The sequence below is a fragment of the Psammomys obesus genome, unplaced genomic scaffold (assembly GCF_907164565.1).
Source record: "Psammomys obesus unplaced genomic scaffold, mPsaObe1.curated_primary_1811, whole genome shotgun sequence".
NCBI classification, from domain to species: Eukaryota; Metazoa; Chordata; class Mammalia; order Rodentia; family Muridae; genus Psammomys; species Psammomys obesus.
The window spans coordinates 137,000-164,426 of record NW_026591497.1 but is presented as its reverse complement, the minus strand read 5'-3'; the positions used below and the strand labels follow the sequence as shown (position 1 = coordinate 164,426).

Sequence of the window (27,427 nt, the reverse complement as noted above, 5' to 3'; positions counted from 1 at the left end):
GAGGAGGAGGAGGAGGAGGAGGAGGAGGAGGAGGAGGAGGAGGAGGACACTCCTCATAAATTGATTCTCCTTTCATCCTCAGACCCAGGGATCCAACTCAGGTGGTTAGACTTGGCTGGCTGGCAACTTCCTGGACATCTTTGGGAAAGGCAAAATCATCTTTATGCTGAGTTACAAAAAGGCACCAACTCATGACATCCCCCCACTCACCCTTTTTACCACTGGAATGGAATCACCTATTACTAGCCTATAATCTAAGATTTGCTGAACATGGGAAAAACAAACGGTCAGAATGAAATTTCAGTGACAGAGATCTTAGTAGGTTTATGTCTCCTGTCTCACTTTTGAGACCTGCCTCTCCAATAACTTTCTCCTCATTTTAGGTTGGGTCTCATATAGCTCAGCTGGTCTTGAACTCATGAGCCTCCTGCTTCCATCTCCCCAGTGTTGGAGTTACTGGTGTGTGCTACCACCACTGATTTGAGGCACACCTTCCTGTTCATGTAATTTGGGGATGTCATGACCATTAAATCCAGTATCGGCGTGTTGGTAATTTTTCACAACAGTCATTTATTTAACAACTGTCTGATCATTCAAGACTAGATGTGGTATTAAAGCAAAACAAAGGTGAATAAGACTGTATCCCTGTTGTATTAATATTTGATCCTAGCTTGGCGGTGGTGGTTTATGCCTTTAATCTGAGCACTCAGAAGGCAGAGAGACAGGTGGATCTGAGTTCAAGGCCAGCCTGGTCTACAGAACTAGTTCCAGTACAAGCAGGGCTACACAGAGCAATCCTGTCTTGAAAAACAAACAAACAAAAAGAAAGAAAACTTCATCCTAGTGGGGGCTGAAGAAGAAAACATGTTGGGAAGGCAGGGCTGGAACTGAGCAACGTGGAATAGCAGGAAACGAACTGTGGGAGAGCAAGAGTCTGGAATAGGCAAAACCTTTAGGTCACACACCGGGGTGTTGCGTTTCACTTGCTTTTCTTCAGAGCTTGTGGTGGCCGAGCCCTCATCCAACTGTTGTCTTCCTAAAGCATTGGTCAAACTGATCTTCATCATCATTCTACCTCCGGCAGACGTTATTCAGTAACCTCAGTAACCGGTCTGACGGTCACCTCACCACCTAGGTCATGCCCTTCCCGAGCCACCTCTGGCTAGCAATCGCCTGAGGGCCACGCCTCCTTAGCCAGACATTCAGCCATCACGCTACGCTTTGTTCCCAGAAACAGGTTTTCAAATAGCCGTTCAAATCACCGTTCCCTCTCTGCTCTAGCTGTTTTCCTGCCAAGTCCCGGAGGCCCGATAGTGGCGGTAGCGGCCACGAAGATACAGCCACTCGGCGGCAGCTTCGCAGCCCAGGAACGCCCTGACCCACACTGCCTCCTCCCCGAACGCGGGAGACAGCACCAGTGGATCACGCCGGACCCTTGCAAGCGCACTCCTGATTGGCTGCGCCGGGAGACATCAAAGGAAGCGCCCCCGCGGAGGGGGCAGCGCCCAGCCCTGCGCGTGCGCAGATGAAGTGCGCTGGACCAAGGGGGAGGTGCCCGGCCCCTTCGCCCGCGTCCGCCATTTTGTTGCTGTGGCTATTGGGAACGGGCTGGGTAAAACGGTCGGGGAGGCGCGACTCTTGTAGGAGTACGGTGCTTCTTGCGACGGCGACGGTCGGTGCAGGCTCTTGAGGCTGCGGAGCCGGCGGGTTCCAGGCCGGAAGTCACGGGAGCCACCCCTGGACGCCGAGCCCGAGGCGGCCTCCGCTGCTGCTCCGCTAAGCCCACCTCGGTCCCGGGGGCTTTTGCCCAGTGTTCCCGGGCGGGCTTTTCCCGTGAGGCGGCCCGGTGCAGGCGGGCGGTGGCGGAGGATGCTGCGGGGCCCGGAGCCTAGAGGAAGGTCCTGACCAAGCCCTCTGATTGCTCCTCCAAGTGTTCCCCGAGGCCCTTCCTCGCCCCCAAAGCCGACTGCGAGTAAGGCTTCACGAGCGCGAGAGAACAGCAGACGCCGCCCATCCCCGGGCCCAACACCATGTCCTCCGCCAGGTTTGATTCTTCAGACCGCTCTGCCTGGTACATGGGACCGGTGTCTCGCCAGGAGGCGCAGACCCGTCTCCAGGGCCAGCGCCATGGCATGTTCCTGGTCCGGGACTCCTCTACCTGCCCGGGGGACTATGTACTGTCGGTGTCCGAGAACTCGCGGGTCTCGCACTACATCATCAACTCCCTGCCCAACCGCCGCTTTAAGATCGGGGACCAGGAGTTTGACCATTTGCCGGCCTTGCTGGAGTTCTACAAGATCCACTACCTGGATACTACCACCTTAATCGAACCAGCGCCCAGGTACGCGATCTCCTGCCCTGCCCTGGCTCGATGCGGAGGCTCGGTCAAAGGTTGAATTTTGGGGGGGTGGAGGGTGGGGATGGAGGGCGGTAATTAAACTTCTTTTCCTCATTCTAAGCCAGAAAGCATTCTGATAGGAAAGCCAATGTCAGGGTCTGGGTCAATGGATGAAAGGATGCGTTTGATTTAGACATTTAGCGGTGCTTTTGTTGTTCAAATGCACCCCCCCCCCACATTTTTGTCACTTTAGCTGACTGTAATACTAATGCAGAATTCATTTCAACGACGTTTAAAAATATACTAGCTTCCTTGAGATTCTGAAGATTGCTATGGCCCTCACCTCCTTCCTCGGAAATTAAACATAAAAGTTAGTACAGTATTTAAGGTTTTAGGAACCTCTGTATCTCTCAGCTAACTACAGGTTAAGAACTAGCCTGCAGCCTTTGGAGTGATTGTTAAAATGAACCGCAAACGTAGAAATCTCAGAACCTCTGATGCCGTAGCACCCTCTACTCCCCCCCCCCCTTTTTTTTTTTTTTACTGGAATTAGAAAGGAAAAAGAATGATGATATAGTTGAAGAAATTTGTTTCATTACACTTCCTCTTCCAGGGTGGGAAATGTGTTTACCTTAATTCTACATGAATTCATTTTTAGACATTTTTTTCAATTAAGTTTAGTAGTGTATCATATACTTTAAAGAAACCCAAGTAAACCGGATGAGAAATGCACACCCATAATCCCCTAAGGAAAGAAAGAGGACCTTGAGTTCCAAGCCAAACTGGACTCTACCAAGACCCTGACTTTAAAGAAAAAGAAAAGACACTGATTACCAAGTGTTCTCTTTTTCAAGTAGAATGCATTATTGTATAATTTGCTCTAATTTCCCCTAATGAGTATCATCAAGTGTAAGTTGAAAAAGTATCTACTGACTTTAAGTGATATTTCACTAGTTTATTTCTAATAGCTTACTTTATTTCAAAGCTATTTTCCAAAGAAAGACTGAGGGTTGATTAAGATTTTTCGGGGTGAGATGATTTCAGGGGTTTGCGAATGAGGTAATTTGCTCTGAATTTTGAAAATGAAAAGTTACTATAATTAATTAAGGACACCTACTGAAATCCAAAGAGTTTCTTCTTTAGGATAGAAGAAATAAAAAGCTGGGATGATACGAGTGTAAGGTTAACTGCTAAACTCAATGGAGTTGAAGAAATGTAGAGAAGGCCTAAGTTTCATGGCTTAGTGAGTAAAAGTGTTCGCAGTAAAAGCTTCATGACCTGAATTTGGTCCCCAAACCCACATAAATGTGGACAGAGGGAACCGACTCCAAAGAGCTATCCTTTTGCTCCAAAATGGGCATCATGGCAAATGAGTATCCACACATAAACAGTTTTAAAATGTAAAACACAGGAAAGTGACTGTTAACAGCGATGAGGATACTAAAGACTTGAAACCTGAAGTTCCTAGTAGATGCTGGCAGGAGCTGTCAGCTTTAGTCATAATTTCAGTGCAAGAGCTTGGAGAAACTTAGGAAGTGTGATGTTTAGTAATATGTTTAAATTCTCTAATTTGTGAAAGTGGATTATGTTATTAACTTTAGGCCTTTATTAAAACATGCTTGCAAACAATGTGACAGGTGCTGGAGAAAGTCTAAAGTTAATTATTAGATTCACCTCGAGGAAAAGTATGTACTGCAGTAGCTTCCTGCTATCTACAAAATCTAATTCTATTTAATGTTTCTTCTTGGGAAGCAAAGTAGTTTTCTGGACTTGATACACATTCCTCTCTTTTCTGATTTGCCTAATTTCCAAATGAAAACAATAACCAAAGCCATAATTCCTAATGTGATATAACTATCCCTTGTACAACTACACATATATTTTAAGAATAGATGGCAATTTAGTTTGAGGAATATTCTTTTAATATCTCAAGACTAAAATATGATAACTACTGATATTCTCTCAATTGATGTTATATTATAGGATAAAGAAATTGAGGGAAGAACCATGAGTATCTGTACAAAAACTTAACAAAATATGGTAGAAACACATTGATTATGGTCCTTGTCTCTACAACTGGTCATGTGGCCTTAGGCTGGTATTTACGACTATCTTCCTCTACTACACATTGTGTATTTCCTGCACCTTCAGCAAGCACCTAATCAGGTCTTGACTTTTCCTGGAGGAATGACCCATATTTTCATTCCTGATGGGTCTGTGCCCTTTGTCATGCTGCCTGGATTAGGCTGCTGTAGTTCCCTATCACCTTTAATCATAGGACACAGTAGCTCCAATGATACCCTCTAGGATCTTCTGTACTCCATACATAGTCTTTCTAACCTCCATTGTGGAGAAGCAATCCAGTTCCCATTGGTAATCTGGTAATCTGGGTAATCTGGGTCCTGCCTAATACTGTTATTCCTTCCTTAGCCTGTTGGCCTACAGCCATCAGCAGCCCACAGTGGCCAGGGTGAGGTCTTGAGCTTCCAGTTGAATGGAAAGTTTGTGTGGCTCCTGGCAGGAATGCTTCCCCCTCTGGAACTAAAACTTGTAGGCCAGGAGAATGTAAGTTTTCAGGAACAGGAAACAGAATTTTTCTAGTGGCTCACTAGTGATAGTGAGTGGAATAATTTTCTCTTCCACCCCTTGATTCCTGGATGCAAGGGTCTTGGTTATAGGAAAACCCATACCATATATTGGACGCTGATTCAGAGCATATACTGTCTTCTGGAGAACCTGCCCCAGCTCTCCAGACTGCTGCTACCTCATTGGCCCTGTAACTCTGTCTTCAAAAGTACCTCATTGGCCCTGTAACTCTGTCTTCAAAAGTCCATTCCATCTTTCTGTCAGGCCAGCAGCTTCAGGATGATGGGGAACATGGTACGACCAGTGGATTCCATAATTGTGGGCTCACTGTTGCACTTCTCTGAGTGAAGTGAGGTCTTTGCTCAGAAGCAATACTGTGTGGAATACCGTGACTGTGGATTAGGCATTCTGTAAGTTCATGGATACTGGTTTTGACAGAAGTATTACATGCAGGAAAGGGAAATATATAACCAGAACTAGTGTCTACCCCAGTAAGGATGAAGCCTTGTCCTTTCCACAGGAAGTGACCTAGTGTAGTCAGGTTGCCACCAGGTCACTGTTTGGTCACCCCAGAGAATAGTGCTGTATGTGGGGCGTAGTGTTGGTCTCTGCTGTCGCCATATCTGGCACTCATCAGCTGCTGTAGTGGAAGTCCAGCTTGTCGAGTCCATGCAGAACTTCTCTGCCATCATGACCATTTTGTTTGTGGGCCATTGGGTAATGACAGGGATGGCTGGAGAAAAAGACTGTCCACAGAATGTATCGTCCTGCCTTCTTGATTACTGAACTCCTCCTCAGCTGAAGTCGCCTCTTGATGAGCAACATGGGACACAATTATCTCCACATCCTTCGCTCATTTGTGGAGATCTCTTCACATGCTTCTTCCTCAGATGTCTTTCTCACCAATTTTCCAACTATGCTCCTTCCCTGACCATCCAGCCAGTCCATAGGCTACAGCCCATAAATCGGTGAACAATCACACATCTGGGCATTTCTCCTTCCAAACATAATGTATGACCATGTGTACTGTCCCAGGTTCTGCACTCTGAAGATTTCTCTTTGCTGGTGTCCTGGGCTGTCTCAGGAACGGGTTGTAATGCCGCAGCTGGCCACTTCTGGGTAGTCTCAGCATAATGTTCAGAACCATCAGTAAACCAGACCCTAGTCTTCTCTTCCTTAGTCAATCAATGAGGCACACCCCATGAGGCTACAGGTGCATGCTTGGCAGCAGATGGCATGGTAATGGGAGTAGAAACCATAGGTATTTGGGCAACTTCTTCATGTGACTTGTTTGTGTCTTCAGGACATGCTTGGATCCTATCATGTATATACCACTTCCATTTGATAATAGATTTCTGCTGTGCATATCCTACTCTATGGCTTGGTGGTTCAGATAACACTCAGATTATAATGGGCAGCTCATGTCACGTGTTAACTTGATGGCCCAATAGCAGGCCAAGAGCTGTCTCTCAAAGCTAGAGTAGTTGTCTGCAAATGATGGTAGAGCTTTGCTCCAAAATCCCAAAGGTGTCTTCTGTGATTTACCTATAATAGCCTGCCAAAACCTTCAAATAGCATCCTTATCTGCCACTGACACCTCAGATACAATCAGGTATCCTGGATCATATGGTCCAAATGGTAGATTAGCCCGCACTCCAGCCTGGACCAGCCACACTTCATATATGGCTGGAGCAACATACCCAAATAAGGAATGTGCTATCTCCAGAATCCAAATGGGCCCATTAGCCATTGTGCTTCTTTCTTGGTGGTGGGAGGAACCAAATGTAATAGCTTATCCTTCACTTTAATAGCAGTGTATCTGCCTGCCCTACACCACTAGACTCTTAAGAATTTCACTGAGGTAGAAGGCCCTTGAATTTTGGTTGGATTTATTTCTCATCTTCTGATGTGCATGTGTTAACAAGTCTCTTTCTTACTTGGTCTAGTCAGCACAGTGTTATCAATATAGTAAACCAATGAGATATTTTGTGGAACAGACATGATCAAAATCCCTTCTAACTAAGTTATGACACAGGGCTGCAAAGTTAATATAGCCTAATAAAGTAAAACTGTCAGTGTATACTGCTAGCCTTGCCAGTTGAAAGCAAATTGCTTCTTGTGGTCCTTATGGACAGGTACCAAGAAAGGGCATTTGCTAGATCAGTAGCTGCATACCAGGAGATGTGTTAATCTGCTCAAGTAAGGACACCACATCTGGTACAACAGGTGCAGTTGGAGTCACTTCTTGATTGAGATTTACATAGTCAACTGTCATTCTTTGTGTTCCATCTCTTCTGCACTGGGCAGATAGAGTGAAAGGGAGATTTGGTGGGAACCCCACATTTTCTAGTCCTTGACAGTGGCACTAATTTTTGCAGTTCCTCCAGGGATGTGATACTGGTTTTGAGTCACTATTTCTCCTGGCAGAGGCAACTCCAGAGGCTTCTATTTAGCTTTTCCAACGTAAGAGCCCTAACTCCACAGGTCGGAGAGCCAGTGTGAGAACTCTGCCAGCAACTTCTAAGTCTATTTATCCCAGTTATATATTTTGGGACTGGGTTAAAAACAGGATGAGTTCTGGGACCCAGTGGACCTACTGTGAGTCAAGAGTCAGCCAAAACTCCATTAATCTGTGACTCTCATAAGCCCCCTACTTTACCTGGAGGACCACAATGTTTCTTAGGGTCTTCCAGGATCAGCGTTAGTTCAGAACCAGTATACAACAGACCCTGGAAAGTCTGGTTGTTTCCTGTCCCCCAGTGTAGGTCCTTCTGTGGAAAGTCTGGGGAAAGGCTAACAGTAAAACTTTGATATGTTATTAAGGTCCTTCCCTTCATTCACAGGGTTCTGGATCTGCAAACTGGCTCAAGTCTAGAAATTGGTTCATAGAATAAGATTCCCTTTTGCCCCATCATCCAATCTAGCATTCTTTTCATTTTGTTTGAAGATTTTTCTGCTTATACAGATCAAACAAAAAATGCAGTAGGCTTCTTATCTATTTTGTGCCTGGAAACGCCATGATTGATTAGCTAGTACCAAAGGTCTTTGTCATGCCCTCATAAAAACAACTTTGCTCATTATAGGTTAGGTCATTAAGGACACTGCTTTGTCTATGCTGTCCATTATGGTGACTGTGATCACCTTGCCTTTAGTGATTCAGTGCCACCACCTGGCCCCTGCTACTTTGAGGCTGCATTAAACCCACTGTATTTAACTCATCCAACTGAGCACCAGCATTTCTTACCCTAAGGTTTGGCACAAGGGAAAGGGCGACAACAAAGTTCTTCAGATGTGCTGGTGCCCCTCTCACTTTCTGCATCTTAGAGGGTTAATGAAGGACTTGTCTTTTAGGTCTTCCCATTGTGGAGGATTAGGTTTAACACAGTGGGCCCACTGTAGCATTGTAATTTTCCTGAGCCTTAAAATCCCTTCAACACTAAGTCAAGGGAGCCAGGTGTGGTGGAGGCAGAGGCACTCGGATCTCTGTGAGTTCAAGGCCATCCTGGTCTACAAAGCGAGTCCAGGACAGCCAGGGCTACACAGAGAAGCCCTGTCTTGAAAAACAAACCAAAAAACCCACTAAGCCAAGGGATATCAGACATTTCCAATTCCTTTTCAGTAGGCCATCCTTTGACAAATGTTTTAGCCATTAAAACAAACTTTTGATCCCTTCTTAAACTGTGCAACCTTCCATATTAAATCTAGATCTCCCTCAGCGGGTCCAAATCAATAAACTCATCCTAATCCAATTTTATGTCCCTTTTACCATTATCCTACATCTGTTGGTATACTTTATTAAAACTTTTATTTACATTTCTTATATCTTTTTCCCTACTTCACCCCAATCCCTTCCAACACCCGACACCAGGTACAAGAGAGAAAGGGTTAGTGGGAGAAGGGGCACGGTTCTCTTTCTTAGCTGCTTCCTGCTGGTTAGGGTTGTCGGATTCCTTGGAGCCAGTCCAATCCTTGTTTCAGGAGATCTCCAACTTCTTGTCTCACTGCATCAACAGCAAGAGTTGCCGCAGAGGGCAAGCAGCAGCAATCTTGTTCTTTCTTGGAGTTATCCACACTCTCTGGGCTCTGGCATTTATTCTCTCTCCAGACCCTCATATATAAACTATTTGCAGTTGTCAAAGAGCTCCTCTCAGAGCCTGCACAAGGCAAATAGTTTGCTGCTGTGGACTCTCTGAATCAGTCCCACACCTCACATCTGTGATTAAAACAAAAACATGTTTATATCCACAACATACATCCTTAAGATCATTTTCACACATTCCCCAGGCTTCTGCTTGAATGAATTAGCAAACTCATTAAGTTGTTTAGTACTGTAGCATACTTCCCCGTGGACTGCAGTTTCTGCCTCCCCTCTAGGAGCCAGCTCAGCCTTAAGTCTGGATATAGGTCTAGAGATGGGCCCTGAGGGACATCAGTATTGTGTTGTCTGGCATCTTCTTCAGAGAAAGTCAGTGCTGGTGTAGCAGACAATGCAGGGTTAATTTCCTCAGTCAAAGGTGACACAGTCAGTAGTTCAGGGGTGGATGGGAGAACATCTGCTGAGGGTAGAGAAACTGCTTCCTCAGCTGAGATAAATCCTTGAAGATGTGAGGGTTCAGAGTTCTCAGCTTCAATAGTTTTTTGGGTTTTTTTTTCCCCCATACAACTCCATTCTAAGATACAGGATCCCATTCTTTACCAAATAATGCCCTTACTTTAACCACGAACTACCCAAGGCTGAGACTTTAATATATTTGTTAATATATTATGATAACCAAATAATGAGGGCTTTGGTTTTATTTTCCACAGTTCCACAGAGCACCTTGAGCTCTGTAGCTGTTGGAGAGAGATTCTCTTCTAGGGAACACTTAAAAACCTTTAGACCAGTGGTTCTCAACCTTCCTAATGCTGGGACCTTTTAAAGGTTACTCATGTTGTGGTGACCCCAACCATAAAATTACTTTTTATGTTACTTCATAACTAATTTTGATATCATTATGAATTGTAATGTAATTCTCTGATATGCAGGCTATCTGATATTGACCTCTCTGATATTTGACCCCTCAAGAGGTTATGATCCACAAGTTGAGAAACACTGCTTTTGACTGTTAAAATGCACGTCTGGAGGTGGTCTGTTTTATCACTGAGTTCATTGTTGTCCTTCATTGTATTTTTAGGTGCTAGAAGTTGGTTAACAAAGATCATTCTTTTTCCTTTGTTAATTTATCCAGAGATGCTAGGACCAACCAACCAGCAGCATCATGTTCCTTATTTTTCCACAAATTGTCAGAAGTTTTATATACAGAGTCACCAAGTCCATTAGTGAACCAGGATAATCATATGCACTTTTCTTCTTCAGTTTGTAATATAGTTCACACCATTGACTTTTCAGTATTCTACAAGCTTCTAGGAGAAGTTCAGTAACTGTAGATGGAGGCAGATTGGAACAGCTATTTCAGATACTTGAAAAAATTCATCCTTGAACCAGGCAGGGTGCTGCACACCTTTAATCTCAGTACTCAGGGAGGCAGAGGCGCGTGGTTCTCTGAGTTAGAGGCCAGCCTGGTAAAGCCAGTCCACGACAGATTAGGCCACACAGAGAAATCCTGTCTTGAAAACCAAACAAACAAAAATCATCCTTACACTTTTTTTGCTTTAGAACTACTTCTGGTATGAAAATCTATAGTAGTCAGGATTCTCTAAAGGAATAGAATTGATAGAAAGAAAATATATATATGTGTGTAAAGGGGATTCATTAGAAGGGCTTATAGGCTGTGGGCCAGCTAGTCCACCAGTGACTACCGATGAATGGAAGGTCCCAGAATCCGTAGTTGTTCAGTCCATGAGGCTGGATGTCTCAGCTGGTCTTTAGTAAGTATATGCCAGAATCCCCAAGTATTGGGCTCTATGGACTTGCTGGCAAGAGTGAGAACAGGTAGGCAAAGAGCAGTCTTCCTTACTCCATGTCTTTTATATAGGCTGTCACACTAGGTGTGGCCCAGATTAAAGGTGGATCTTCCCACCTCAGGAGAACCAGATTAAGCCAAGTAGTTATGTTGGCAACTGTGGTGGTACATGCCTTTAACCCCACCACTTGCGGGGAGGGCAAGGCCAGCCAAGACTACACAGAAAAACCCTTTCTCAGAAAAATAAATACAAAATTAAAAGATCCAGATTAAAAGTGGGTTTTTCCACTTCAAATGATTTACAAATCATTTGAAAGAAATTCTCACAGGTGTACCCAGCTGCTTGTATTGTAAGTCCCAGATGCAGTCAAGTTGACAACCAAGATTAACCATTTTACCATACTTTAAAATTAAGGGAAAAAAATCTATTTTATCTGTTTTTAACAGTTTTATACATGTAAGCAATGTATCTTGATCATATCCACCCCTGCTCTCATTCTCCTGGGAAGTATTACTCCCAACACTTTCTTCTTCCCTATGTCATCTCTTTTGTTTTGTTTGTTTGTTTTGTTTGTATCACACTGAATCCTGGTAGTGCTGCTTTGGAATCTTGACTGATTTTGTTGAGTTCATTTTGTTAGGTGACCACAACTGCTGGATTCATGCATGTACGCACGGGCATGTCATGCCCAGAAGACATTGTTTACACAGGACTCCTCCCCATTCTTCAGCTCTTGTATTCTTTCTGTGACCCTGAGCCTTATTGGGGAGGAGAGTGACTTTATGCCCCTTTTAGGGCTGAGCACTCAATAGTCATTTATTCTCTGTACTTTGACCAGCTCTGAATCTCTGCATTAATTGTAATCCCCAGCAGAGAGAGAATTCTCTGGGTAACGTTGAGGGTAAAACTAATCTGTCTATATGTATCAACGTAAAATATTTAGAAAGTTTGACAACACATCCTTTTAGCAAGGAACAATAGTAGGGTCTCCCTAGAGCCTGTTTACTTCCCTAGCCTAGCCGTGAGCATCTGATCCTGCTAACAGTACTAGACATAAACTCCCTCCTGGGAACAAGCCTCAAATCCACCTGAAAAGTTTTTGATTACCACCATACCCTTCATGCCACTGTTTCACCAGTGGGCACATTCTGCCTGGAATGTCAGTGTTGTAGCTTGCAAGGTTTGCTGGTGGAGCCCTTAGGGAGGAAATTTTCAGAGCAGTTTCAGCTTGATTTTTCTATTCACTACAATGAAAATGTGTTGTATTTTCAGCAATAGGGTGTCAACCATCTAAGTATGGTAGGTAATGGTGAACCGTGGCAATAACCGGTTTTGTTTTCAGGGCCTCCTAGGCCAGTGACTCAAGAGGTATTCCACCCCTGGCACAGAGATTTTTTTTAAAATAATGCATGTCTTCTGGGAGCAGCATTGTCCACCCAATATACCAGAAGGGTATATATTCAGACTCCTTTAAAAAACTTAACCATTACTTGTTTTGAGGCAGGATCTCACTGTGTAGCCCTGCCTGGGCTCAAACTCAGCTGGGGTCTGCCTGCCTCTTCCACCAAAGTGCAGGGATTAATGGCATATGCCACCATGTCCAGCCAAAACTCCCTTTTAAAAATGATATATTAAATTAAAATTACTTTATTTTATGTATATGGGTCTTTTGCCTGCATTTATGCTAATGTAACATGTGCATACAGTACCTGTGGCACCCAGAAAAGAGGGCATTAGATCCCTGGAACTGGAATTGCAGACAGTTGTAAGCCACTGTGTGGGTGCTAGAAATCTCTGAAGAGCAGTGTTCTTAACTAACTACAAAGCTACCCATCCCTAGAGCTCAGAACCATCTCTAACTCCAGTTCCAGGGGATCTAATGCCCTCCTCTGGCCTCTGCAGACACTGCATGCATGTGGCACATGGACACATGCAGGCAAAACACAAATGCACATACAGTTAAATGAATCTTTTTTTTTAATGCCCATATTTATGTGGGCATGTGCCATGGGACTGCAAACCCTTTCCTCCCCAAGTTGCTGTTGGTCTTGGCGTTTTACCACAGCAACAGAAACCCTAACATATGGAAACTAGAGTTACAGATGGCTTTTAGCATCGGTGTAGATGCTGACAGTCAAACCTGGGACCTTTGCAAGAGCACCACAGGTCATCTCTCCGTCCCCCAAGAATCTATTATTCTTTGTTTCTGTGTGAGTATGTCATTGTATGTGCAGAGGTCAGAGGACAAATTTAGAGCATTGGTACTTTTTACCATGGGATGGGATCAGATTCCAGTGGTCAGGTTTGGGCAGCAAGCACTTTTACCCACTGAGCCATCTCACCTGACCAAGAGGAGCTTCTGTTTTTGTTTGTTGAACTTGAAAAGAGTAAGGTGTTGTTAGGCTTTATTGAGAAGAAAGGTGGGGACTGAATAATAGATTTAGTAACCTTAGATAGGATTGCTCAGATAATTAGACAAACAGAAATATACATAGCAAGGGGAGATATGCAAGGAGGTGGAGTGTTATTATTGGTCTGAATAAAATACCAATACAGAGAAGGAAGAGGACTTAATAAAAGCCACTGGTGGAGGCTGGGCATGTAACTCTCTATGTGTGCTTAGATAAGAGAGGCCCTGGGTTCAGGTTTTGGTCCAGCAGCAAAAATTGTTCTTTTTTTTTTTAAAAAAAAAAAAAAAAAAAAAAAACAATAAATGGACATGTGTTTTAGTAGTAGAGCACTTGCTGCCTAGCATGAGTGAGGTCCTGGGTTCAATCCCCAGTTTGGAGTTGGAAGATATATACTACTAAGAGGTTGTTACCAAAGCAGGCATAATAGACACATGCCTGTATTACCATCTCAGTTCTTTGAAGGTTGAGCCAGGAGAATCCCTCACTAATTTGAGGTCAGCCTGGACTGCAGAGTAAAGATCTTGTCTCACGAAAGGGGAAAAAAAGATGGCTACTATTGTGATGCAAGTGAGAATTGTACCTGAATAGGTGCATGTATTTGAACACTCAGTCCCCAGTTGGTAGTGCTGCTTAGGGAGACTACCCTGTGAATTGCTGTTGATCCTGGTGTAGCATTACAAACAGAAGAGTGACTAAGAACAGTAATTTTAGGGAGGGGCTTATAGATGGTTGTGAGCTGCCATCTGAGTGCTGGGAACTGAAATCAGGTCCTTGGAAAGAGCAGGCTCTTAACCTCTGAGCTGTCTTTCTAAGGCCTTTAAATTGTTCTTGGTCATGGTGTTTTATCACACAGCAGAATGTAATCAATACAATTACTAGTAGTTTGCCAGTGGGGGTTTTTTTTTTATTTCTTTTTCTTCTTTCCTTTTTTTCTTGTTGTTTTTGAGAACAAGAACTGCTCAAACTAGCTCAATCTGCCTTAGACTTAAAAGTGCTGAAATGACAGTGGGATGAGTCAGTTGCTTAGAATTGACTCAATTTTTTCTTCAGTTACTGAGTTTTAAGAAAAGTTTCAAGGTAAAGGCTGGAGAGATGGCTCAGTAGGTAAGAGCACTTGTTCTGAAAACATGAGGACTTTTGTTCAAGTCCTTAGCACTCATATTCATTCAAGTCCTTAGAACTCATATAAAAATCTGGGTATGGCCAGGCATGGTGATGCACACTGTTAATTCCAGTACTTGGGAAGCAGAGGCAGGCTTATAATCTTATAATCTCTGGCTTGAGCCACACAGCAAGTTCCAGGGTAGCCAAGAATTAACAAAAAAGTAAGACCTTGTCTCAGAGGGGAATTTTTTTTAGGCATGGCTACATGTTCTTGTAACCCCACCATTTGGGGAACAGAGGATGGGTGGGTCCTTGAGAGCTTGCTGTCCTGCTAGCCAAGCCAAAACAAACAAACAAACAAACAAACAAACGAACGAACAAAAACAGCTTCTGGCTCACTGAGAGACCCTGTCTCAAGAGGGAGATGCTCTGGCCTGTACATTGCACAAATGGGTGCACATACCCACACACAAACAAATAAAACTTAAAAATAGTAATTTTTAACAATAGTGTATTCTGCTGTGCCTGAAAATCACCATTTGTAGCTTTCAGACCCCAAATTCTGTATAATCTGGTACTTCACAGAAGTTTGCTTTCTTCTGGACAGCCTTTAGCAGAGCTTCTGTTTCTTTGGGAGCCAATGGTATGTGTGTGTCCCTTTGGGGATTAGGAAGCATCTGAGTTTCTGAGACTATGCTCTACTAAGCCTGTCTTCAGCAGAATCAGAAGGGCTAGTGTAAAGTAGCTTTTTTTTTTTTTTTTTTTTTTGCATCCTATCTTTATACTTTGCTTTTTCAGTTTCTTTGACTAGATATTTGACAAGAATCAGCTTACGGGAGGAGAGTGTATTTCAATTTAAGAAGAAAGCGATTCAGTCATCATGACTAGGAAAGTGTGCCGCCAGCGTCTTGAGGCAGATAGGTGTTCACATAGCCTACCTAGTCAGGAGACAGGAGTAGACAGGAAGTGGGCCAGGCGACTGAACTTGAAGATGTGCTTCTAGTGACTCTTCCTTCTGTGGGACTTCTCCTCTTGAAGCTTCCAAAACAGTGTTATGACCTAGGGACTGAGTGTTGAAACACATGAGCCTATGAGGGACATTTCACACTTAAACACTCTGTCTGTTCAGAATTCACTCTTTCCATAGAATGTTCCTGGTTTTTTGTTTTTTGTTTTGTTTTGTCTCCTGCCCTGACACACATATTTAATCTTTGTGCTTAGTTTTATTTCAGCTCTGTCTCAAAGTATGGTCTTTCAAAACCAAAAGGCTGGTTTTATTCATATTTTTGGTCTCATAAATGCTTGATACGTACTAGGGTTAGTGGCTGTTTGGTACATGGATTTTATTAGTCCACAATAAAGTCATTTTGGTGCCCTCATGATCTGTGTTGTTTAACTGTTGGAATTATGATCCTTTGCTTGTGTTTGTTTTTGAGACAGGATGTCTCCATGTAATCTTGGCTAACATCCTGGAACTCACTATGTAGATCAGACTGGCCTTGAGCTCACAGAGACCGGCCTGCCTCTGTCTCCTTTGCTTGGCTGTTTAACTGTTTAGAACTATACAAATGCTGTAATAAACACCCTTAGGTGAGAGCTGAAATAAATAGTGCTTACTGTGTGGTACAGTGAGATACACAAACTTGGAAGAGAATCCCTGGGGTTCTTGGAATAGGAACAGGGATGTGCTTTTACAGTGTATGTGCACAGCACACCAAGAAAGTTTGCCTACCAGGAATTGTTGTGAATGTCTCAAAGGCATTGACATAAATTCTTTACCTAATGATAACAGTTTGTCCTTGAGGCTAATTAGCTCAGAGGCAATAAGTGAGGACTTAACCAGATTTTTCTGGGATAAATCTACCTACCCTGTGTTTTTTGCCTTTCTTGTCTATAGAATCTGTGCATCTGGATTGTTGTAGTGATTAAATAGTGTCACCAGGACTCCAAACTGCAAGCATGATGGTACACTTAGGTTTACACCATTTAGGAAGTGGAAGCAAGAGAATTGTAAATTAAAGACCAACCTGGGCTGAATATAGTGAGACCATCTGTAAAAAGGAAACTCTTGGGGCTGGAGAGATGGCTTAGCTTTTTAGAGTATTTGTTGCTCTTGCAAAGGATCTGGGTTTAATTCCTAACACCCACATGGTGGCTTACAGTCATCCATAACTCAGGTTCCAAGGGACCTGACTCCTGGCCTCTGGAGGTACCAGGCATTCAAGTGCACATACATACATGTAGGGAAAATACTCATACATACAAAATTAAATATTAAAAAGAAAAAAAAAAAGCTTGGGCTTCAGAAATGGTTCCTTAGTCAAAAGCACCTACTGTTCTTTCAACGGACCAACTTTGGTTCCCAGCACACGTGAAGCGGTTCACAAAGCCCCAGGACATCTGATGTTCTCTTCTAGCCTCCCCATGTGCCTGTATATATAATTAAACATAACAAGCAATCCTTGAAACACAAAGCTTGTTAAAGTGCTTTTCATAAATAATATTAACTATTACTTTTACTACTCCCACAAGCCACTTGCTTTTGATTGATAAGAAACAGGGCTTTTTAGGTTTTTAAATTTAAGTAATTATTTGTATTAGAAAGATATATTTGCCAACTATGAAAGATGCCTTTTGAAAAACAATGTAGCAGCCTGTACCAAGGGCCATAAAAAAAATTTAGGCCTTTACAGAAAGTCTAATGTTGAGGAAATAAGCCTAATAGGAGAGTGTGTGTATATAGTATGCTCGAGATTGCAGGTTCCGTTCCCAGCACCAAGAAAAAGAGAAAAGAAACCAAAAATATGCTCAAAAGGGTTTGTGACATTGAAGAAGCTTGGAGCTGGAGAGATGGTTCAGCAGTTAGAGCACTTGTTCTTGCAGAGAATCTGGGGAAAATAAAAAAAACAAAAAAACAAACTAACATCCCAAGTTGCTTCCTTAGGACATGTCTAGTATGGGAGTGGTGATGGTTTTGCTGCTGAAGCCATCCCTAAGGAGGTGCAGACACTGGTTAAAACTGAGATTCTTTTCAATCTGGTATAGAGTCAGTGCTTTAGAAAACGTCGAGAAAGGTAGTGGTAAGTAGTTTCTTCCCAAATTTGGCACATTTGCATGTTTTCAGAATATTTCTTGAGTGAAGAGAGACTTCTGTACCAGTTTCTGTAGGTGTTACTGAAGAGCAGGTATTATGTTTTTTAAAACCCTTTTTGTTTTCCTTAACTGTTACTGGGGACAGATCACAGAGCTTTGTGCATGCTAGGCAAGTGCTGCCATATAACTGAACTATGCTCCCAGCCAGGACTTAATTTTGTACGCTGACTCTGGAAGGGAATTCACTATGGCAAATACATGTGTTTACATGGTGTAAATGCAACAAAAGCAGTGGAGACTGTGAGTTGATGCTTGTGACTTTTGTAGTACATCTTTCATTTAAATGGTTCTTATTGAAGATGGCATGTGAGGACTCTTAAAAATGTGGCAAGCATGTAAGCCCTTTACTTGGGTATGTGTATATATGTTCATATGTGTGCATGTGGAGGCCAGAAGTCGACAGTCAGTGTTTTCCTCAAAAATTGTTCTTGAGGAAAGATGGCTGTTATAGTTACTTTTCCATGTGCAGTGACAAGACACCTTGATGAAGGTGACTTAGAAAAAATGTTTATTGGGGCTCACGGTTTTAGAGTATTGGAGTCCTTTATCATCATGGTGCGAGCATGTCTGCAGCTTATATGTTGATCCGCGGGCACAAGGCAGGGAGGGAGAGGAAGGGTTTGAGAAACTGGCGTTCAAGTCACTCTAATGGCTCAATAGTTAAGAGCACTGCTCTTCCAAGAGGACCCGGATTTGATTCCTAGTGCCCACATAGTGTCTCACAGCAATCTGTATGTAACTCCATTCCTGACAGTTCTGACATCTTCTGACCTCTGCTGGCACAGGACACACAGCACATAGACATGCATGCAGAGCACCCATAGAAATAAAATAACGTTAAAGAAAATCACTCCACCTTTTGTTTAACTTAATTATTTTGTAGAGCCCAGGGGATCACATTGCCATAGCATGCACATGGCAGTCAGAGGAGTGCTCATGGGAGTGGGTTCTTACTTTCACCTTGATTCAGTCAGGATCACTCTTGTTTCTGCTGTTTCAGAGTAGTCCAGGCTAGCTAGCCCTCAAGCTTCTAGGTGATTCTTATCTTGGCTCTTAATCTCACTATAGGAATGCTGGGGTTACAGATGCCACCACATCCAGCTTCTTAAGGGCCACAGGGATCAGACTCCGGTCGGCAAGCTTGCACAGCCAACACCTTTCCCCATTGAGTAACTTCTCTGGCTCCTCCACCTTCCTCTTTATTCTGCAAATCCCTTGGATCTTCCTGACTTCCCCTCCCCTGTGCTGATCCTCAGATTCTTTAGGCTCTGCCTGACTCACAGTCACTTTAATGGGGCATCTCTTTGACCCATTATTCTTTTGATTGTTGTGTTTGTTTTGTTCTCACAATAAAACTTCCTTAGAACAGTGAAAAGAAGAGTGGAGGGCTGTTTGGAGACTAGTTCAACTTGAATTTTCAAACGCATTAAAATGGAATTTATCTGCTTTTAGTTTTGGTTTCATTTATTAGAGACAGCGTCTTTTTTTTTTAATTCACTTTATATCTTTGTTGTAGCCCTATCCCTCCTCTCCTTTCAGCCCCACCCTCTTCCTTCCCGGCTCTCACCTCCCCCTTTCCTTGTCTTTCTTTATACTGGCAAATCAAATAAATCCAGGGCCTTGTACATACTAGCCAAGTTCTACTTTCCTTCCCTCCTTCCCTCTTTTTCTTTCTGAGTCAGGGTCTCACATACAGCTCTGGCTGGCTAGTGTGGAACTTGCTATATAAGCCTTGAATTTAGAGATCTGCCTGTCCCTGCCTTCCTAGGGCTGGGATTAAAGGTGTGTGTCAGATGGGTGGTGTGGCATGCCTTTAGTTGCAGCAGAGTCAGAAGCAGTCAGATATCTGAGTTTGAGGCCAGCCTGGTCTTCAGAGTGAGTTTACAGGACAGCTAGGGCTATACAGAGAAACCCAAAAAACAAACAAACAGATGTGTACCACAATACTTCCCACCCACCCCCTTCCAAACTCACTGCACACCTGGGTTCTTTTTCCGTTTTTCTTTTATTATTTTTAGTTGTTTTTTTTTAATTGACCAGGGTACAGATGTGTGTGGTCAAGAGGATAACTTTATGAAGTTGATTCTCTCCACCATTTACATTGATTTTGGAGATAAACTTAGGTCATAAGACTTACATGGTAAACATTGTACCACTGAGCCATTTAACTAGTCGGGGTTTTTATATTTTACATCCCTTAACCAGGGAGCTATGCAGGATGTGAGCAGTTGATAAAGAGTGTGAGGAAATGTGTCTGTGACAGTTGTAACAAAATAAGGCAGCAACAGAACTTTCTTCAGAGTTAAAAAATAAATTCAGATCAGTTATCTTAAAACGTTCCCCAAAACATATTATGGATGATGGTGCATGTGTGCATACACACATGCACAAAGTATATTTAGGATATCATATAGACATCACAAAGTACAATGGTAAAACATTCGTAATTCTTGAGAATACAATGAAGGAAAAGTTCATTATAAGGGAGGGTGGTGTATACATTTTTGACAAATATCAGTATAGAATAAGACTTTTCTTGAGAATAATTCTGTTTCTCTCTTAAGGTACCCAAGCCCACCAATGGGTTCTGTCTCAGCACCTAACTTGTCAACAGCAGAAGAAAATCTGGAATATGTACGGACTCTCTATGATTTTCCTGGGAATGATGCTGAAGACCTACCCTTTAAGAAGGGTGAGATTCTAGTGATAATAGAAAAGCCTGAAGAACAGTGGTGGAGTGCCAAGAACAAGGATGGCCGGGTTGGGATGATTCCTGTCCCTTATGTTGAAAAGCTTGTGAGGTCCTCACCACATGGAAAACATGGAAATAGGAATTCTAACAGTTATGGCATCCCAGAACCTGCTCACGCATATGCTCAACCTCAGACCACAACTCCTCTACCTACAGTTACCAGTACTCCTGGGGCAGCGATCAACCCTTTGCCATCCACACAGAATGGACCTGTTTTTGCAAAAGCAATCCAGAAGAGAGTACCTTGTGCTTATGACAAGACTGCCTTGGCATTGGAGGTAAAAATCTGTCATGATTGGCTTTTGAACATGGGTTTTCATTTAAGTTAGCCATCCATTTAAAATTACTTATGTTCTTGGGAATTAAGCTGGGGATGTCAGAAGATATTAATGTCTTGTCCTTTCCTAGTTGTTGTTCAGCCCAGGTTCTCAGCCTGTTTGCTCTCTTTTCTGCTCCCAAAGCCTCATAGGTAGTTGGGTTTGTTATCCAGCAGGGAAAATGATAATTAGACTCATTATATCAGCCCTTGCCTGTTACAGATTTTGTAAATTATAATAGCATGAAATAGAAGTTGAACATTTTTATTAACAAGTCACTGTCTTTTGGTTTTTTGAGACAGGGTTTCTCTGTCTAGTCCCAGCCATCTTGGAATTTGCTCTATAGACCAGGCTGGCCTTGAACTCAGATATCTTCCTTCCTCTGCCTCCTGAATGATGTCATCAAAGGCGTGTGCCACCACTGCCTGGCAGTCATTGTTGGGTAATGTGTGCCCTTCTGCCAGCCCCAACAGGTTTTCTTTGTATAGCCTTAGGTGTCCTAAGGATTGACTTTGTAGACTAGGCTGGCCTCACATTGATCTCCATGCTTCTGCCTCCCTGAGTGCCGGGACTAAAGGTGTGCACCATTACGCCCAACTCAATCCTTGTCTTTTAACTAAAGACTTTTGCCAGCCTTAGCATTGTTTCTGTGGCCTGCTAAATTAAGACAAAAAGTCCTGAAGGTCAGTGTTAATGAGGAAGTATTGGAGAGGTTATTGTCTCAAAAGTGTGAGGTTTTAAGACAAAGTCTTTTATGTAGCTGAGTTTGGCCTCTACTATACTATGTAGCTGAAGCTAACCAGTGTCCTACATCCTCCATCTCTGATTTCCAAGTGCTGGATTACAAGCATGCTACTGCTCTTACAAAAAATAGACAGACTTGGGGGGTCTTTTGTCCTTGTACATAAGTGTGAGGGTATACATTTACTTGTGTGCTGTTGCTCAGCCAATCGGTTTTTTGTTTAGAAACCACCAGTTGGGGTGGACTCATTGGCCAGTGAGCCCCAGGGAACTGCCTTTTTCTCCTGTGCTGCTGGAATTAAGTGCATCATCATACCCAGCTTCCCCCGCCCCGTGTCCCTTCCCCCTCAGGCAGGGTTTCTCTGTATAACAGAGTTCTAGCTGTCCTGGATTCAATTTGTAGATCAGGCTACCCTAAAAAACTCAACAGATACCTGCCTGCCTCTGCCTCCCAAGTACTGGGATTAAAGGTGTGTGTCACCAAGCCAGCTTTTTTATGTGGGTTCTGAAAAAAATCACAACTAAAATATATTCCAAGACTTACTTTATTTTTCAGATCTGCCTATTATTCATTTTTTTTTTTTTTAATCTCCCAGGCCCACTATATGATTTGTGCTTAGAGGCAGGACTGTCCAGTATTTGAAAATAGCTTGGTCTACGTAATTCCAGGCTAACCAGGGCTAGGAAAATAGCCCAGCTAGTAAAGTACTTAGTTGCCTTGCAAGCATGAGGATGTTCATTTGTTGTTTTGTTTATTTTGTTCAAGACAGGGTTTCTGTGTTTAGCCCTGGCTGTCCTGGAACTAGCTGTGTAGACCAGGCTGTCCTTGAACTGAGTTCAAGGAAGCCAACCTCTGCCTCCTGAGTGCTGAGATTAAAGGCTGTGCCACTAGTGCCTAGAGTGGCCTTCAGTTTTTATTTTTTCTCTATCTGCATATAAATAGCATATAGATAGCTTACAAAAATTAGTTATAGGATTAGAGAGCTAGCTCAGCACTTAAAAGCATATCTTGGTCTTATAGAGCACTGGAATTAAGTTCTCAGCCTCCAAGTTGGGCAGCTCACAGCAGTTTGTAATTCTAGCTCCAGGGGGATCCAGTGTCTAGCTTCTACAGGCACTACACACACATAACCCATAAGAGGTCTTGTTTTGTTTTTAATTAGCTATAATTCATTTATATGTAACTTTCTAATAATTATCTAGTTATCTTTGGGCCAGGAATAATATCTAAGTGAGTTACATGTAAAATTTGTTTCAGTATAGTATAGTCTTACAGGGACCAGGATTGAGGAGGGACCCAATTGTGTTTAGAGCAGAACAAAAACAGAGTAAGTATCAGGCAAGGTGGCACATGCCTGTGACCCCAGCATTCAAGAGGCTGAAGGTAAGGGTTTGACGTCTAATTGACTGATTAGGCTTCCACCACCAAGTGCTCTTACTCTTGCTTTTCTAGCTTGGTTCTGAGTATGGTAGCACATACTTTCAGTCCCAGCACTGTAGAGATGGAGGCAGGATTAGTAGTTGGAGGGCAGGCTAGACAGTAGGAGACCCTGTCTCAGAGAAACAAAATAGAATCAAATACACTCATGTTTGCATTGTAGTTTCAGCCTTTTGAGATAGTTGTCATCTTAGAATAGACATTAGACCACTGTCTGTTGATACTATGATGAGAGCTTTCAGGTATGTTTGTTGAACTCTGATCCTGTTTTGTTTTTTTCACTGTGCATCCTACCCTGGCCTCAAACTCTTAACTATCCTCCTGCCGCAGCATTCTGGAGTGCTGAGATAAGAGAATACACTAACCATGCCTGATTTGATCTTTAATTCTAAGGTACCGTTTTAGTGATCAGTGTCTTCTGTATGGGTGTACTCCTTGGCATGTGCAGAGTAGGGTTGAAGGTGTTACAGAGGGATGGCCTAGAGAGCTTTCTGAGTAAGAGCCACATCAATGATGTATATTTTAAGATAACACACATACTTGGCCATTACACATCTCCCCTGGGCTCTCAAACCCCATTTCTCAAACCCCAACTGTTGACCCAGCTGTCATCAAACCTTCATCATCATGGGCTTTATTTGATGCCTCACTGCAAGAATGTGTTAGTGGAACCCTCTATAGAAGACCTTTGCTGCTCCACTGAGGATGACTGAGCTGTTGTCTATAACATAAGAAATAAATGTTCCTCTGCTTATGCTGTCTTCCAAAACTATTTGGATAGTAACGCCTGTCTGATCTTGTTTAAAAAAAGAAAAAAAATTCCCTTGGGACTGTTGCAATTAGGTTATTAAGGAAAGTAGTAAAATTAAGTTGAAGAACACTGGGAAAAGTAGGGCAAAATGTGCTTAGTAATTGGAACTTCCTTATTTTGCTGGGTAACAGTATCATGGTGGCGTTGGTGAGCAGTGTTCTGCATTATTTTAAAATTTTTTGATGTTTTTTCCTGTAAAAATAATCTTTGAGGGTGGAAATGTAGCTTAGCCCTCAGTTTGATTACCAGCACTTCAGAGTTTAAATAAAAAGTTGTCTTTGGATAGATTCTCTGCAAATAGAGACAATTTTAAAAGTGTCAGCTATTTTCCTCTTGCTTCTTCTCAAGAAGTGAGTTCATTTGTGATATGTAAGAGAAGTGGGGATGTGTGTCCTCGCTTCATGAAGACAGCAGAGCTAGCCAGCTGTATTGGTCCAGGCCTATAATCCTAGAGTCTGAAGCAGGACAGTAAGATTAAGGACAGCCTGGACCACTCAGATACTGTCCCACAATTTTTTTTTTTTTAAAGAAGAAAAGATAAGGTACGAATGGCATTAAGTGGTAGTTTCAATCTTCAGTATGAAAGAAAGGAAAAGGAAAAAAGACATCACAGGTTCTCCACTGGCCTCAGTGGACCCACAAAAGACTGCTTTTCCTAAAGACCTTATATGTGGGTTTGTGTACATGAGTGTAGTACTCCACAGAGGCCAGAAGAGGGTGTCAGTTCCCCTGGCCCTGAAGTAACAGGCAATTGCAGGGCATCTGACATGATGTAAAGCATTTTGCTGAACCTCCTGAAATGAGATTAACATTCTTGGCATTGCTTTAATTTGAAGGATGAAGCAATCAGTTTCTCAGAACTGGTTTTAGGGATTGTGCCTCATTATTAATATTAAATTTCACAGAACATGCCTTATTTCCTTCTAAAGGTACTCTCACACATTCTAGTATTTGCTAATTACTAAAAGGGGAAGATCCAGTTGTGATGGTGTACACCGGCACTTGGAAGTAGGGACAGGAGCATCAGGAGTTCACGTTGCCCTGGGTTCCATGAGTAGGCTGTTTCTTAAAAGAGAAAAGGGGACAGTGGGCAGAGAAGTTCTTAGCGTTGTGGACATTTTACTTGTCTTTGACACACACACACTTTCGGATGTTTGCTGGTTTGAGTTTGTATCATAAGTGTCTAACTGGAGCTTGAGTCACAGATTGCTTTATGATAAAGGTTAAGAAATGGGGTTGAGATAGTAAAATGTATGCTTTGCAGTGATGAAGGCCTGAATCTGATCCCTAGAGCCCACACTAAAAGCCGTGCGTACAGTCCCAGAGATGGTGAGATGAGAGTCAAAGACAAATGGATCTCTGCAAGCTCACTGGCCAGCTAGTCTAGTCCTGGTGAAGTTCCAAGCCCATGTGAGACCCTGGCTCAAATCACAGGTGAAAAATGCCTGAAGAATGGCTCCCAGGATTGTCTTCTGACCAACACACACAACTGTTAGGATTGTGCAGCAAAGTTACATGGCAGGTTCACAAATTACACCACGAGGCTGGTTCCACGTGGTGGGAGGTTTTATTAAGGGAAGGGGAGAAGATCACAGAGATTGTCTCTGGGCAAGGTAGGAGAGAGAGAGAGGTAGAGGAGGTGGTGGTGTGAGTTCTTTTATAAGGTGACCCAGAGCATGTGCAGGTCGTTTCAGGTGGCTTCACACATGCCTTATAGCCGGTTTGTCAGGTCCCTTGGGGCTGGCTGTAGAAATGCCTGCTTACAGATCCCAACATTCCTCTCTTTTTATTTTATTAAAAAATGAGCTAGGAAGGGGGTGATGGTGGGGAGGCCATAAGGGCAACCTTTGCTTTTCAAGCTACTTCCTGCTGATAAGGGGCCTTATTATTCTCAGGGTATAGCTGGTCCCCACCATCAGGGTTGATTGAAAGGTCATTGTCATCTCTTTCTGTGGGCAGAGGTTGATAATCTTGTAAGAGTAACTGATTAATGGTTTGGTTAGAGAATTTTTGCATTTGTTATTGGAGGAATGTAGAGAAGAAGTTAATAAATCAGGGTGCAAAAAGTAAAAGCAGAAAGATGAGAAGGAGAGGTGTGAGGAAGGGCAGAATCTATTTCCATATGGGGTTTTCGAAGGCCCAAGAGCTAGAGGCCTCGAGCTGTTCCCTTCGCTTTTGTAGATTTGTCTGGAGTTGTTGGATTTTGTCTTTTACTATACCCGACTGGTTGACATAAAAACAGCATTCCTCCTGGATGAAGATACAAAGGCCACCTTTAGCTGTGAGGAGCTCCAGTCCTTGTCGGTTTTGAAGTACTGCTGCCGTCAGTGAATTGATCTGTCCTTGGAGAGTTAGTATTGTCTGAGCCACTTGCTGGCGGTCCTGGATGAACTGGGAAGAAAGCTGGTAATACAAAGTTAGTGAAGTGGCTAGTCCTGCTGTCCCGGTCCTGACAGCTGCTGTGATTCCTGCCACAGCCAAGAGGGGCAAGATTTGAATTGCCCTCTATCTTGCTGGGCAGCTATTGAGTCCACGACCGGGATTGGTAGGGGCTCCTTTTCATTTATCACCCCCAGCTCGGGGAAGAGGAGCACCAGCATGCAATCTCCTAACCAACCAGCAGGCAGACAGTGGTAGACTTGAATGCCACAAAGAATCGAGGTATTATTAGCAGTAGGGCATTGGGGTCGAGATGAGGTATCAAGGATTATAGTTTTATTACAGTCTAAGGAACTTAGCATTCCTACAGAGTGTGTCCTGGATGCCTTGAAACAGCTTGACACACCAAAGAGGGTGATATGAAAAAGTAGGAGGTTGTGGCAACATCAGAGTCAGGGCAGTTAGTGAATGGTGAAGTAAGGTTACTTGACAGAGTGACTGGAGAAGCTGTCAGCGGTAGTTCTCAGTTGGTCCTAGGTGGGATATACAGCCAGCAAGCTTTAAAATGGCTCAGTTGGGTCATATTAAGGAGCTTGTAGGCCAAGGTCAGAGTCTGAAGTAGGAGACGAAATGTATTATTATTAAATGTATTATGTATTATTTAGGGGGAGGGATGTCAGAGAAGCAATGACCTTAGAGGAGTGTTTAATTACCTTCTCTACTTCTCCCACCCCCAGGGATTGGGTAATATACTGGGTGGGATCCTGTAGCTGAATGACCACAGGGGAATGGTGCATAGTGACTGAGGGGTTTTGGACATCACAGACTTGGGGGTCCACTTGAGAGGCTGGGAAAGGAAGTGACGTGTCACACTTGTAGGTAGAGTAGCTAGGAGAAGGAGGAGAAGAGGATGTTGGTGAGCTTGGGGTCAGGCGAATGGGTGGAGTAAAGGAGATAGAGGCTCCCACTTTGGCTAAAAAGTCCCTTCCCAATAAGGGAACTGGACAGATTGGCATCACTAAAAAGGAATGAGTCAAGGGAACACCCCTGAAAATACAGTTGAGTAGTGGAGGCTGACAAGGCTGTCCCCCAACCCTGATGATAGAGGAACTAGAAGAGATTGGTTCCCGATACTCCATCAGGACTGAGTAAGTGGCTCCGGTGTCCACAAGGAAGGAGATGGACCGCCCTGATACCATGATAATTACCTATAGCTCCCTGCTAGTGATGGCAGTGAGCAGGTCAAAGGAACCCAGACACCTTTAGTCGTCCATAGCCAGGCCTAGGATATTAACTGGAGGGTGATCTGGGAGTAATGCCCCCATATCATGGGAGAAACGGTGGCAGTCAACATCCCAGTGTCCCTCTTGGTGGTATTTTGGACATGACCCTGGTGGCTGGTGGGGGTTAGGACAAAACTGGGCCTAGTAACCTTCTTGACCACATTTGAAACAGTACCTCATGGTCCTCATGCCTTAGGAGGCAAGGGAGCC

The 27,427-nt window shown here is 43.3% G+C and overlaps 1 protein-coding gene across 1 annotated transcript in view; it reads left to right on the top strand.

Moving 5' to 3' along the window:
• Positions 1 to 1,561: 1,561 nt before the first annotated feature.
• The window catches only part of Crkl (CRK like proto-oncogene, adaptor protein), a 41,122-nt gene continuing 15,256 nt past the window's right edge, over positions 1,562 to 27,427 (top strand). Inside the window, exons 1-2 of the mRNA XM_055610322.1 lie at positions 1,562 to 2,341; positions 20,061 to 20,526. Of these exons, the coding sequence (XP_055466297.1) occupies positions 2,031 to 2,341; positions 20,061 to 20,526 (777 nt within the window). The 5' untranslated portion in view covers positions 1,562 to 2,030. The remainder of the gene's footprint in view (positions 2,342 to 20,060; positions 20,527 to 27,427) is intronic.